This window comes from Herpailurus yagouaroundi, unplaced genomic scaffold, assembly GCF_014898765.1.
Source record: "Herpailurus yagouaroundi ecotype Mexico unplaced genomic scaffold, PumYag 195, whole genome shotgun sequence".
Taxonomy (NCBI): Eukaryota; Metazoa; Chordata; class Mammalia; order Carnivora; family Felidae; genus Herpailurus; species Herpailurus yagouaroundi.
Window position 1 is genome coordinate 3,722,751 of NW_024412426.1, and position 15,738 is coordinate 3,738,488.

The 15,738-nt window shown below is 37.7% G+C and overlaps 1 protein-coding gene across 1 annotated transcript in view; it reads right to left on the bottom strand.

Annotated features, from left to right (window-relative positions):
- The window catches only part of INTS7 (integrator complex subunit 7), a 95,634-nt gene that overhangs the window by 29,588 nt on the left and 50,308 nt on the right, over nucleotides 1-15,738 (bottom strand). The window contains exons 8-12 of the mRNA XM_040446391.1: nucleotides 13,383-13,500; nucleotides 8,590-8,724; nucleotides 5,485-5,582; nucleotides 2,472-2,711; nucleotides 770-907 (exon numbers count right to left, since the gene is read on the bottom strand). Coding sequence (XP_040302325.1) covers nucleotides 770-907; nucleotides 2,472-2,711; nucleotides 5,485-5,582; nucleotides 8,590-8,724; nucleotides 13,383-13,500 — 729 coding nt within the window. The remainder of the gene's footprint in view (nucleotides 1-769; nucleotides 908-2,471; nucleotides 2,712-5,484; nucleotides 5,583-8,589; nucleotides 8,725-13,382; nucleotides 13,501-15,738) is intronic.

Sequence of the window (15,738 nt, forward strand, 5' to 3'; positions counted from 1 at the left end):
CATTCTGTATGAGCTAGTTAGTGCAGTGGGGAGGTGGGATGTGAACTCCAGTAAGTTCCCTGAAGTGATTATTATCAGCACCGCGAATGCCTCTCGAAATGACCGAGGAAGGGGAGCTGTTGGGGGGAACGTGAGCTCGGTATCCTGCAGTGCCTGGATGCTTGGGGGTATTGACTATAACAAAGAATTGTTCTCTCGATAGAGCTCCTCCCCACATTTGAGAAACACTGTAAAATGAGAACATGTGTTACACTATCTAGAATAACACTTCTCAAACTTGCTCTCTGGTCTTATCCCCAAAGGATTTCTATACTGTCCAAGCTCTGTATTTCTCTCAAACAAAATAAAAATTGTTAGGCTTTTCACATGGCTGAGAAGGGAACAGCCTACTAAAACGTGCCCCTATCTCCAAATAAGAATGACAAGGTTGGAGAGAGAGAAGGAAGAAAGATCTGGTGTACTGATGATGGAGGATGGAAGTGGTGGGTGGGAGGCAGCTGTGGTTATGAGAATACAGGGCAAAATGAAGTGGCTGAAACTCTTCAGCCAAAAAGAGTTCATATTTTTGGAATTCCCGTGGAACTTTCCCCATAACAACACACGAGAAAAGTTATAAACTAGGTCCTTTCCATTATCATCTTTCAATCCCGTGACTAAAACATACTTCCATATTTACTTTCCATCTTGACTAGGGGTGACAATCACACAATCAAAGGTTTGTAACCTGTCACTTTCACCAACCCAGTTCACACAGAAGGATAACACGTACCATTCTGGATGCCTGTCTGGCAATTCGGTAAACAGTCCATCCATTGGAGACACTTTCGAGCTGCTGCTTAATTACTGCCTTTACTTCAGTGGATAGTGCTTTCTGACTTGCTACAAATATCACAGTGGCCAAACTCACCTAACGTTGAGAAAGAAGAAAAATAAGGAAGAAAACATGTAATTCTATCCAATGTCATAGATAACTTTAACCAAAAGGGAGAAAAATTAGAACCCATCAAAAAAGAACAAAATTTGTTTTCCTTTGACATTTATTAATTTTCCACTTCAAAGTCATTAAGCAATTTATCCCATTGCTCAGAGTATTGTTTGTAATAGCAAATAATCAGAAACAATGCCCATAAATACGGATAAGGAGATTATGATATCACACAGTGAAATACCATATAGTAGTGAAAGGGGTAAACCAGAGATAGCCTTATCTATTAGATGGCTCCCACCAAACAGGCAAAGAGACAACATGCAAAAGATTTCATGTAGCAAAATAACCTTTATATAAAGTTAAAAATATCAAAAGAATATTGTTTATTACTTAGGATATGTACCAAGGCAGTAAATGTATAACATGCATGGGAACGATGAACACCAAATGCAGGACAGCGGTTAGCTCTGGGAGAAGGAAGAAGATACTATTAGGGAGGTACATAGGGAAGTACAATTCAACTGTACTGGTAAGATTTTTTTTCTTAAGCTAGGTGATGGATGCAAATGTTTTCATATTATTCCTTATGCTTTAATATTATGTTTCATAATGTAAAACTGTCTCACAGTAGTACTAACAAAAAAGGGACAAAGAACATTAGTTGAAAATGCTGCTTCAATACAAAATAAACTTGGCTAACTGTGTCTTAGTATTCTGAAGCTGATATATACAAAGGTCCGCATAAGCTGGGATAACTGTATGATGTCATTCCCATGGCTACTGCCACTTGGTCATCAAGGGTAACTTTTCCTGGTAGGAATGAAATGGGGGTAATCTTTTACACAATTCTCTCCGGAGGATTAAATATAAAATGAGCTTGAGTAAGAAATCTCATTACACTTTTCTCCAAGCCCTAAATTCAGATGACCACAATATGAAGCGGCCAACTTAAGGCTTACATCTCATTTATGCTTATTTAGAGCGAAGCCTACTCTCAGCCCTGGAGAACTTCCAACTACACGTTATTATATAGCTTCCCTGTCTTCTGTTTCTAAGCATGCACCTTTCCCAACCCCAGGACTATACTGAAACCTAAACAGGATTCTAAACAGCTACAGAGGTCCTGAATTGGAAAAGAGGAATTTGAGCTAATTTATGGTCACTGTTATCATTACGTCTTTAACTTACATTTTTGAAAGTACAAAATAGGGTTTAGTTCATTACTGCTTTGCATTAGAAAGGAAAAAAAAATTATTTTCACTTTGTAATAAAACAAAAATATCAGACTGGAGGCTTGGCTACACTAAGCAACTTGACAGGGCTTGGGAAGAATGCAGTTTTAGATTTGAACTAAACAAAGCTTTGTAAATCAAAAGTGGAAATAGTCAAAAGCTCACAGTTCCAATTCTGTTCTGACTTCAGCAGATTCTTGGTCTTACATAATTAATCTAAGTAGAGTCAAACAGTAACGTTGACTTCCTAAAGTAATTCCCACTACACCAGATCTATTCACCCCCAGCAGGTTCAAAAGGTGGCTCTTTACCAGAAGTTCCTGCTGCTTGTCTGTGGCTGACCGTCCGATCACCTTGTAGAGCTCCATGAGGTCCCCGAGCATTCCGTCGCCCAGCACTGGCAGCTGCATGGCAATGGCCGCCAGGCAATGGCACATCAGGATCCGCGCGGCATCCTGAGCACTGTGCAGCTGGGTCAACAAGGTCTCAACCACTGACTGGCTAAGATGAGGCCTGCCCTTGGCTAGCTTCACCATACAATTCAGAGCAATCTGCACATTGAATAAAAGATGGACCAGTTACATGCTGAAGGTATTAACTGAAGCTTTAAAGAAAAGAACTTCGTACAAGTGATCAGGAAATATCAAGGAAAAGGTTTTCTGTGGGCATAACATTTTCCTGCCTAAGAAACACACGGCATACTGAATCTTATTATCAGAATCTGAAAGTGAGCCATGTTTAAATGAGAGTAAGTCGGGACTGTATATTAACCACTCATTTCAAGGTAGGCCTATTTAAAAAAAAGACTTGAGATGAAAATCACAACAAGGAAGAGGCCATATACATGCCAAATGGGATATCACCATGCTGCACTTTCGTTACTTTTCAAAAACTGCTTCTGAAGTATGGCTTGTAAACTTCCCTATACCAGCATCATCCAGGATGCTAACAAAAATACAGATTTCCGAACCCCACCTGTCCCAAACTTAATAGATTAACTTTTTTTAGTATTTGGGTTACTAGGAGTTTAAAGTTCAAAAAAGGTGTCCTAAATGACACTGAGGCACACTGAAGTGGGAAGAGACTTCTAATTTTCTTTCTTTCTTACTTCTCACCTGAAATCCAAAAATCAATTGGCTTTAGAACTTCCATTCGGTCCAGTTAATGGCATCGACTAATATCCCAGCCACCAAAACCAGAAACCAGAAGTCCTCTCATTTTTATGTAGCCAACTGACTGCTACATTTAGTCATTTCCATTTTCGCCAAATCTTCAATATCCACCTCCTTCCCATTCTCTCTACCACAACATAAATCTCTTCCTAATTTCCATCTCTTGAAAGCATGGGCCTGTTAACCCACCTTCGCACTACACCCATGTAGCTTTCAGTATGTGTTAGGAAGACACAATGAGGTCTTCAGAACCAGACAGGTCCAGAGTTGAAGATCCGCCTGCCCTTGATCAGCTAGGTATCTTTCAACAAGTTATTTTATCTTTCTGAATCTTAATTTCCTCGTGAGCATTAAGGAGGGACAAATTTCACTAGATTGGTTTTTGTTTTTTTGTTTTTTGTTTTTTTTTTTCAACGTTTATTTATTTTTGGGACAGAGAGAGACAGAGCATGAACGGGCGAGGGGCAGAGAGAGAGGGAGACACAGAATCGGAAACAGGCTCCAGGCTCTGAGCCATCAGCGCAGAGCCCGACGTGGGGCTCGAACTCACGGACCGTGAGATCGTGACCTGGTTGAAGTCGGACGCTTAATCGACTGCGCCACCCAGGCGCCCCTAGATTGGTTTTTTGTAAAGAAAAAAATATATATACAAGTTGTCAACAAAGTATGGCACATAACAGACATATTTGAATAACAATAATAACTACAACAAATGTTACAGCATGTCCATTACTTTAGAAATTTTAATATCCCCTCAACTACCTTGAGAATCAAGACCAAGTTCCTTGGCATCAGGTCTGGTAACCTGCTTGACAGAGCAGATCTTCCAGATCTCCTAATTGTGTCATGTAGCCACAGGGGGCTATTCACCATCTTCCAACATGAGAGGTAGATTGCTGTTTTCCTAACTTCTATAACAGTCATCCCTTGGATTCAAATGATCTTTCCTCAATACTGAAATTCTACCCCATCTTTCAAGGTTTAACTCACAAGACAGCTACTCGTTCAAATCTTCCCTAACATCCTTAGTTCAACTGAATCACTCTTAACTCTGTCCTCTCATTAGAATTGCACTTTGATTCGTACTCCAGGGAACTTAGTGCATTCTGTTTGGTATTATTGTCCCTTAGATAAATGTCAGTGTGTTCTAGATGGGGAACTCCTCTAATATAGAGACCTTTCTTTACCATCTATGTATGTCCCATGGTGCTGAGGCCAGTGTTTTATTGACACCTACAACTGGTAAGAAAAGGATTTGGTTTGTTTTCTTTCTCTCTTTTTTAAAACTTTTATGTAAATGTATTGTGGCTCCAAAGGGATTCTGGGGATGAATCATTTGCCAAACACATTTTTATTTAACTAATATCTTTATTGTTCATCACTGTGACATACCTTTTCTTAACATTCTAAACTAAGTTATGACTTACTTCGAACTGAATCATAACTTAGACAAGCTATCATTCTTATAATCTCTAATATCTGCCTAATAGCCTTTTACTTCTATTAGCCCCACCTTTCTTAATTTTGTACCATCACAAATTGTATTTCATATTTCACTCCAATAAAAGTAGGCTCATTTTACATCTTAAAAGCCTTAAAAATCTCCAGTGTCATAATAAATTTTAAATATCTCTTTTAAAATCTCTTATCAGTGTTACCTCAGATTATAAGCTTCTGTAAATACAGGGGCTCTGCCTATTTAATTTTGCCTTATGTTGCCTAGGTAGGACCTTCATATGTATTTACTTCAACTAAATAAACACTGTCAACTGAAGGCAAAATAGGCCAAAGTTTGGATTTTTACTTTGTCTATTCTTTGGAATAACAATGGTCAAAGCGATAATTTTGAAAGTGAAGATCAAGGGCAAATTGTGTGTTTAAGCCAGAGTTGACAAACTACTGCCGTTTGGCCAACACCTGCCTGGTTTTGTAAATAAAGTTTTACTGCCGTACCACCACACTTTCTTTCTTCCCCTTATGCACACCATCCATGGCTGCTTTGTCCTATAACTGTAGAACTGAGTAGTTGTGACAAGAGTGTATAGCCTGCAAAACTTAAAATATTTACTATTTGGCCCTTTATAGAGAGACTGCCAATCCCTAGTTGAGGCAATAAAAACAGGCATTATATTAAAATAAATGATATTTTCACCTTTAACGTGGCTTGAGCACCTGGACTATCATCTTGACTACAAAGTACCAAAAGGGATTCCAGGCCAAAGACAGCATCTTGTTCCAGTGCCAAAAGGTCTAGAGGAAAAACACTAAGTTTTACAGTGGTCAAATGGAGAAGATTAAATACACACACACACACACACACACACACACACACACACTTAGAAGAAAAAACATTAAGGACTGGAAGATATAGGAAACACTGTCATGTGTAAAGCTAACCTTCCTGAAAAAGTACATGCGCCATTACTTATGAAATGTAAAGGCTATCTTTAGACTTCCACTTTCCACTACTTTACTAATGATTATAAAAATGTATACATTACATCAAACTAAAAACTTTCTGCGCAGCAAAGGAAACCATTAACAAAATGAAAAGGCATCCTGCTGAATGGGATAAAATATGTGCAAATCATGTATGTGGTAAGGGGTTAATATCCAAAATATATAAAGAACTCATATGCAGCAGCAAACAACAAACTATCCGATTAAAAACTGGGTAGAGGACCTGAAAAATCATTTTTCTGAAGGACACATCCAGAGGGCCAATAAGTACACGAAAAGAGGCTCAACATCACCAATCATCAGGGAAATGTAAATCAAAACGACCATGAGAGATTGCCTCACACCTGTTAGAATGGCTGCTGTCGAAAAGACAAGAAAGAACAAGCTGGTGAGGATGTGGAGAAAAAGGAACCCTTGTGCACTGCTGGTGAGAATGCATATTGATGCAACTGCTCTGGAAGGCAGCATGGAGGTTTTTCAGAAAACTGAAAACAGAACTAGTATATGATCCAGCAATTCCATTTCTGGATATTTACTCACAGAAAATAAAAATGATAACTCAAAAATACATATGCACCTTCATGTTCATTACAGCATTATTTATAACAGCCAAGATATGGAAACAACCAATAAGATGATGGATAAAGAAAATGTGGTATTGATACACAAAGGGTCATTATTCAGCCACAAAAAGAAGGAAAACCTGACATTTGAGACAACATGGATCGATACTGAAGGCATAATGTTAAGTGAAATAAGTCAGACAGAAAAAGACATATGATCATATGATTTCACTTATACGTGGAATCTAAAACAAACAAATGAACAAGCAAAAAGCAAAAGCAAAAGCAAACAAAAACCGAGCTCGTAAGTACAAAGAACAGACTGGTGGTTGCCAGAGGCAGGTGGCAGGTAAAAATGGGAGAAGAGAGTTGAAAGGTGCAAACCTCTAGCTATGAGATGAGTAAGTCATGGGATGTATTGTATAGCATGGTGAGTATAGTTAATAACACTATATTGCATATTTGAAAGTTGTTAAAAGGGTAGATCTTAAAAGTTCTCATCACAAGAAGAAAATTTTATAACTGTATATAGTGACTGACGTTAAACAGACTAACTGTGGTGATCATTTCACAATATATGCAAATATCAAATCATTGTGTCATACACCTGAAACTAATATTTAAAAAAAGATATATATACCCACATTAAATCAAGAGCTAAAGCCGTAAAGGTATAAATAAAGCATAACTGAAACAGGGTCACCAGCTTCGCTGAGGAAAATACTAGGAACGGCAAACCATGTCTTCCAAACTAGACATAAATCTTTAATCTTCTTTCCTAACTGGACAGATTATGCTTGTCTATTTTCACCTACAAGGTAACTTTCTAATGAAAACTGCACCCCTTTTAGGAAGTAATGAAGATGCCACATAATCTTATTAATGTTTTAAGTCAGACCACAAAGAACAAATTCCTTAAGATGTCTCATGTAATAGAGAACTACAGCATCTTTCCACTGCCATGGGGCTAAAATTTCTCTAGAAGCTCTAGAAAGTTCTGAATATATTAGTTAACCATATTTAGGTTAATATGTATGAGCTTTGAGAACACACAGTTTTCTACGTTACATGGTAGAAAACACTCATAACTATTTAAAAAATAAAACAGGTTTAATTATTCAAATAAGAATCAACATTTAAAGAACAATTTAAAGAAATGTTATCTGAATTAGTATAAGGCTTGACAAACAGTGTTAAGACTACTGAAGGTCAGGATGCTAGAGAAAAAAAATAGGTACTAAGAATGAGCAGTGCTGACGTTTTGTGGGGCTAAGATTTCTATTTATGATCCTTAATAAAGATCAAAATAAACACTGTAACAGAAGAAATATCCAAAATGCATTTCTGGTTTTGAACACCAGCATGAACTTATTCAAGCCTTTATTTAGATCAAAGATGTTAGGAATATAATAAAATGTAAGCATTTTCTTTTTCTTTCTTTCTTTCTTTCTTTCTTTCTTTCTTTCTTTCTTTTCTTTTCTTTTCTTTTCTTTTCTTTTCCTTTTCTTTTCCTTTTTTTTTTTTTCTGAGAGAGAGAAAGAGCTCCAGCAGGGAAGAGGGGAAGGGGGAGAGATCTAGAGTGAACCTTAACCAGGCTCTACGGTCCACAGAACCCCAAGTGGGGCTCAATCTCAGAACCCTGGGATTACGACCTGGGTCCAAATCAAGAGTCTGCCAACCACTTAACCAATTGAGCCACCCAGGCACCCCTAAGCATTTTCTATTCATATCTTAAATTATGCAAATCAGTTTAACTTTAAATACCCAGAGACAAATTCTATGCCAATTTAATTCATATTACTCTGTTAACTCATTTGCCCCTAGGTGAAACTATTTGTTACTTAAACCCCTTGTTAACTTAAAGTATTTTTTCCTAAATTTTTCAGGCTTTTGTACAGGTGAACAAACTGTCACACCACAGGGCAGTCATAAGCGATTCCTACCCACAGCACCATCCACGCAAAGTTCAGCACTGAGAGGAAATGGGCAATGCTCCATGAAACCTTTCAGTTTCACAATCTCAATCCCAAGGTCCTCATTTTCATATTTTTATTTTTCATGGGATTAAGTAGTCTTGAGAAAACCTGCTCTAAGAACACTTCAGGAGGCAACCAGTAGGTAAAAGCACAAGTGCTAAAAATAATAAGGGATTAAAAAACCAAAGACACATACACAATTCCACCAAAACTTCAATTTGAAAGTTTATATATAGTATCAGTCCTGATCAAACTGACCTTTTTCTTGACAGGAGACAGTTATATTAGTTAGGACTCGCACTCCATGAGCTGCAATGCCCCTGTTGTTATGGTAACAGCATTCTTGGGCTAATCGGACCAAGTCAGAAGATCTGGGGGAAGAACCCACGTTTCCTAAACAAGAAGAGAAAAGTAGCACCGATTTAATTCACTCATATAGTCCAAAAGGAATTCAACGTCTAGGTTCATTTTTCTCATTTTCAAAGGAAAATTTCTACTCCATCTACTTCTACTCCATCATCAATAAAAACAATCATTCCTGCTTCTCTTGTCAAGGTACTTAGAACAGGTATATGTGATAGTCTGTAATGATTAGGATCTAAAATAATATAGGACTTTCCCACAAAAATATTAATAAAAACTGACTAAGGAGTACAGCAAAAGCCAAAACAACTAAAGATTGGTTCTGGGGAACCAACTGGTTCTCATTAAAATTAGGATGTCAATACAGGCTTCTAATCAGGTAAACCTGACCTTTAAGAGAGGAAAGAAAAAGAGAAACAAAACTTTTAAAGTTTGCTTTTCTTACCTCAATGGCTGGCATAGAGTTAAGGTTTACACAGAATTCATGATTTTAGAACTGGAAAGGATTCTGACATCACATGATTCAATGCTTTTTACAGAAGAAAGTGAAGCCCAAAGATTTTAAGCATCTTGCCCCTGAGATCATAAAATCTGTTACTTATGTCCTACCCCTGTGCTTTATACCTTATGCTCTCTGCTGTAGATTGCAGTGACTTTTAAAATTCACACTTGAAGTTCTGTAACGTAAAATCAGTTATTTATGTCCTACCCCTGTGCTTTATACCTGACGCTCTATGCTGTAGATTGCAGTGACCTTTAAAATTCACACTTGAAATTCTGTAACGTAAGGCTTATGTTGCAAATATTTTTACATACAGTAGAGAAGCTCTCAGGTATAAGTGAGTGAGCTTCAAGAAGATCAAAGCTTTTCAACTTTTTAGCAGTCTCTTGTTCCTGCCTTCCTTTTTCCATTCTTGCTTATTTTCCATGATTCCTATCAACTTCAACCTTGCCTCTCCTACCAAGGTTGATCATATCTTTTGAGGCTGAAGGGGGACATCATTACTACTTACAACTGGCATAAACCAAGACTACCTCAGGCAATGTGGGACATATATCGCCTTACTGGTCCCCAGTTTAACATAAAAATACTAGCTCAGGTAAAGCCTCAGTGTTTTTAAAATATTTGAAAAGCTTTTCAAAACTATGGCACTTGTATTTCCTCCATTCTTTTTCTTTCCTGTGTGATTTGGACAAAACAGACTCATTTATAAATTTACAAATGTGTTCTGCAACTTACATTTTTCCTTTTTTTCTATGAAGCGTCATCATAGGACACTTGGCAAAAAAAACCATAAAAATCCAAAGAAAAAAACAAAAAATCATCCCAAATCCCACAAATGAGTGTGGCATTATTTCATTAGCTTTCTAGAGTGTTTCCTTTAAATAAATTTTTTTCCCTTTACGCACATCAACACAATTTAAAAATTCACACATACTCATGATAAGTAGATAGTGGCCAATACTCTGCCTTTAAAATACAGTATTTTGTGGCATTTTTCTATGTTAACTGTTTCAGGGAAAATATTACTTTTAAATTTAATTTTTTTATTTACTTAGAAATTATTTGCTAAGATAAATCCAACTGGTTCAAAAAGTTCAACAAATATTAGAAAAAGGTATAAAGTCAGTGAATGAGAAGTATTCATGCACCCAATGTTATCAGTTCCTTGTGTATCATTCCAGGCTCTATAAATTTGCAAGTGCACATATTTTGCTATTGCTTTCTCCTTTTACAGTTTTGCATCTTGCTTTTTCTTTAAACATTGTATCATGGAGATTGTTCCATGCCATACATTCTTTTTAATAAATTACACTGACTTCTATTGCCATTGTATAACATTATCTCTTTAATGCGGTCCCTACTGATGGATTTTTTTATGCTCTTACACCCCTGCTGATGGATAGTATTTTGCTATTACATATAATGATGCTATGAATACCCTTGTACATCTGTCATTTGTCAAATATGTGACTATATTAGTAGGATAAATTCCTAGAAGTGAAATTTCTGGCTCATTTATAATTTTGATGAGTATTTCCAAATCACCTATGCAGACTAATAATTCACAACCCATGAGCAATGAATGAGAGTCGTGGTTCACCCACACCCCTGCTATCAAACTTCTGAATCTATGCCAATCTGATGGACTGGTAAAGTATTTCAGTGTGGCTTTGTTTGGCATTCTTCTTAGGTATGTGCGACACTGAACATCTTACATGCTTACGAGCCATTCGTTAGTGATTTAGATGCAAAATTTAATTTTGTTTTACAAACTATCCTGCTTACATTGAAAAAATCTAAGCAATGAAAACATACTTAAACATTTACCATTGCTTACGGGAATAGTCCAATTTTGTAAAATCCTTGACTTTTAATTTCCTATAAGCATTACCTAATGTGGTTATTTAAACCTTTTGCTTAATTCCATATAGAAACTGCAATTTAATAAAATTCAACATTCAATAAAAGGGCAAAGCTCAAGAAGTGCTTGAATACTACAACCTGACAAAGCTTATACATGACTTTCAAAAAATAAAGAAAAAGAAAGTCATTTTACATCTAGGTCATTTAGTATAAAACTGCACCCTAAGTCAGAACTTTTGGGTTCAGGCCCAGGCTAAGGCACTTTATAATGTGTGCCTTTGGACATATCACTGCAAATCTGTAAGCCTCGATTTTAATACTTATAAACTCCTCTGCATGTGCCTTACTTGAAAGGCTACTTGTACAGAAGCAATGAGACCTTGCATGGGAAGGCACTTATAAGTTATAAGACACAACTAATACTCTGCTTACCACAGCTTTCTTCAGGTAGGATGTTGGTCAAGGATAGTAAGTGTCAGCTGAGACACTGAGACTGGCTGATTCATGTAGAAAAAGAACTTAGGGAAAGCATAATGGGCATGTGATTGTTGATAAAAAAGGCTGTAATAATACATCCCTTGCAGGCAAGCCCCTTTGCAATGCAATTTTCTAATTCCTTGCCTCAAGAGGTGTTTATTTCTCCACTTATTTAGACTTGGCTGTGTGACTTGCCCTGGCTACTGAGACATGAAGAAACATGTGCAAGCGAAACGCGAAGAAGTGCTTCTATGCTGGTGGCCTGCCTTCTTTTGGCTGCTGTGAGGACCCTGAGGACACGATGTTAACAAAGCTAAGCTGGCCTGCTGAGAGTCCCAAGCAGGAGAACCATGGTGCCTCTGCTGAAAGCCTTTCACACTCCAGCTGGTGAATGAGACTACTTTAGACCATCCAGTCTGGTCCAGGTTCCAGAGGACTGCAGTTTTCTGAGTAAAAGCCAATCAAAATTGCTGATATACAGAATCAGAGCAAACACGATGGTTTTAAGCCACTAAGTTTTGAGGTGATTTATTTTGTAGCAATGGATAACTGTAGAAATACCTCACAGAATGGGGCGCTTGGGTGGCTCAGTCAGTCGGGTGTCTGACTGAGGCTCAAGGTCATGATCTCACGGTCTGTGAGTTTGAGCCCCATGTCGGGCTCTGTGCTGACAGCTCATAGCTTGGAACCTGCTTCTAATTCTGTGTCTCCCTCGCTCTCTACCCCTCCCCCAGTCACGCTCTATCTCTGACTCTCTCAAAAATAAACAAACATTAAAAAGAAAACTTTTTTAAAAAGAAATACCTCACAGAATTACTGGAAAGGCTAGAAAACTAAGCTTAGAAAATAGGAAACAGGCAAGGCTAGAGACCAACCAAGATCACTGCCCAAACCATGCACAGAATGAGTTCAGTGAAGATATTGCCACCACTGGCACTGATTCCTCAACGTCACAACTTACACTGCTGCCAAAGGGACCACGCATGACACAGCAAATGCCCACTGCCTACGGCAGATCCTACAAACTGGATGTGACCGTGGTCACCGCGGCATCACTAGTATGTATTCTCCCACTTCCCAACTTTTTTTTTTTTATTTTTTTAAATGTTTATTTAATTTTGAGAGACAGAGGCAGAGACAGAGCACAAGTAGGGGAGGGGGAGGGGGGAGACAGAGAGAGAGAGAGAGAGACAGAGAGAGACAGAGAGAGAGACAGAACCCGAAGCAGGCTCCAGGCTCCGAGCTGTCCGCACAAAGCCCGATGGGGGGCTCGAACCCACGAACTATGAGATTAAGACCTGAATGAAAGTCAGATGTTTAACTGACTGAGCCACCCAAGCACCCCAATAAAGGCATTCTGAAGTTAAATCATCTGGAATAGGCAACTAGAAAGTCATTATTGAACTGGGGTAAAGTTTTATTTTAATCATTTTCCAGAGGGATGACATATACCTAAAAGAGGGCATGTGACATTTGCTTTTAAACATCACCACCATTTGGCCTTTGAAATGTACTTAAATCCAAAGGGCACTTTGAGTCAGAGGCATACAAAAGCAAACAAGCTATGTTAAGTATCTGCAAAAATACTGTTTCACCTACATATAATTGAAAACAGGGCAAATCTAGAAAACCAATATCCTTGAATTATAATCAAAGGTGCAAGATTTTATGACAACAGACATTAGTTAAGAAATCCTTTTCAAATCAATCACTAGCATATAACAGAGTATGAGATTGGAACCGTCCTGGATTCTAAGGCTTTACAGAAGAAGCAACATGACCCATCAGCATGAAAAAAGGGATTACCACATCGTCCATATGCTCTCCCCTGTCTTCGCCTTACCTGAAGCTATGCTGAAGTAATGTTTGATGGCAATGGTCCCTGACAGTGTGGAAAGGACAGACAACATCCCAAGTTTCAGGCTGTCATAAGGAGTCTGGAGGGCACATTCACAGAGTGCCTGAAATACAGAGGAGTAAAGAACGCAGAAGTTGAAATGCCAATATACTTTAAAATTGTCTAGTTGTTTTAAATGTTCTAGCTTTTAGAAAAATTGTATCTCCCCCCCCCCCCCATGATAAAAACTTAGGTCAAAATGCCACAGCCAAGAGGACCCTAAGGAAACATGTTAGCTAAATATAATGTAGTTTCCTAGATGGGCTCCTGGAACAGAAAAAGGACACCAAGTAACAACTAAAGGAACCAGAATAAGGAATGAACTTTGATTAATAATAACAATGTACCAACAGTTTATTAATTTTAAAAAATGTGCCATACTAATGATAATTACCAATAATAGGGGTTAACTGGATGTGGGGTGTGTGGAGATCCTCTGTATTGTCTTTCCCATTTTTCTGTAAATCTACACCTATTATGAAGAATAAAGTCTATTTAAAAAAAAAAGGTCATCATGACTGATTTTTTATTAAGCCCAGTGTATAAATTACGTACTATTTAGTCCTCACAAGCAGAACCTCTACCACACTCTGCTTACTTGAGAGATACGTATGTTAGTTCATGTATGTATATTTAAAAAAAAAAAAAATAGAATGTGGCAATTCTATCTACTATACAAGTGAATGAGCTGTCTCTTCTCCATTTCGGGTCATCTACTCTATGCCTAAGATGATCTGAAGAATTACGAAAAAGAAGATGCTTTTCTTTCAGCACAGTCAGCTATAAATATAAGCTTATACTACAGGGACTCCTGCCTCATCCTGTATATTTACTCTTGGGACATGTCTTGTAAGTAGTCAAATAACTTCCCTGCTAAATTCAACTAATTCCCATTCTCCAACAAGGGCAAAGGTTCAGAAGATGGCAAAACTTAAAGACCAGGGGAAAAATAAAAAATAAAATTCCAGAAAGGGTTAATAAACTTTATAAAATATAAAATAAACTTAGTATGTCCCAGATAAAAATATCAAAATCTTGGGAATGGGGAGATTTAGATCATCTGTTTCTAAAGATCATATGGAAAAATAAAAATCAGAAAATATCCAGAAAAATTCTGATAAAGTATAATGACGGACAAAATAGGCCCTACCAAATATAAAATGTATAATAAACCTGTAGAAGTCAAAGTTTTTCATATCATGGACAGAGAAATCAATCAGAGAGAACTGGTCCCAGAAATGGATTCAACTACACATAGAATTTAATATACGATAACGGCATTTCAACGTTTATTTATTTTTGGGACAGAGAGAGACAGAGCATGAACGGGGGAGGGGCAGAGAGAGAGAGAGACACAGAATCGGAAACAGGCTCCAGGCTCTGAGCCATCAGCCCAGAGCCCGACGCGGGGCTCGAACTCACGGACCGCGAGATCGTGACCTGGCTGAAGTCGGACGCTTAACCGACTGCGCCACCCAGGCGCCCCACGATAACGGCATTTCAAATCAGAGGGGCTTTTAAATCAACAGTTCAAGGACAACTGGCGAGTCATTTGGGTAAGATAAAACTAGACTCTTGTTTCTTTTTTGTCACAAATAAAAACCAAAACTATAAAAACTACTAAGGGATCAACATGGGAAAAGAAAAAGTAAAAATATAATTGACAAACCTGGAAAAAAAAAATATTCCCATCATGTAAGGTCAATGAAGGCCCAATAACCTTAATATACAAAAAGTTCTTACTAATAAATAGACAACCCAATAGAAAAATGAGTAGTTCACAGATAGTATTTATACAAAATGGTTTTTATATATAAAATGGCTTTTAAATATAAGAAGTTAAACCTTACTCATAATTTGAAAATTTTAAATTAAGAGACTTTTTTTCACCAGATTAGACAAGTTTAATAAAATACAATACTGAAAACAGTGTGGGATACAGGTGTTCTCATGCATTGCTGATAGAATGGTAAAATGGCGTAAACTTCACTGGTGGGTAAGTGGCATTAAATCTAAAAATTTTAAATGTACATATCATTGGACCCAAGGACTCCTTTTTTAGAAATGGTACATACGGGGTGCCTGGGTGGCACAGTCGGTTAAGCGTCCGACTTCAGCCAGGTCACGATCTCGCGGTCCGTGAGTTCGAGCCCCACGTCAGGCTCTGGGCTGATGGTTCAGAGCCTGGAGCCTGTTTCCGATTCTGTGTCTCCCTCTCTCTCTGGCCCTCCCCCGTTCATGCTCTGTCTCTCTCTGTCCCAAAAATAAATAAACGTTGAAAAAAAAAATTAAAAAAAAAAAA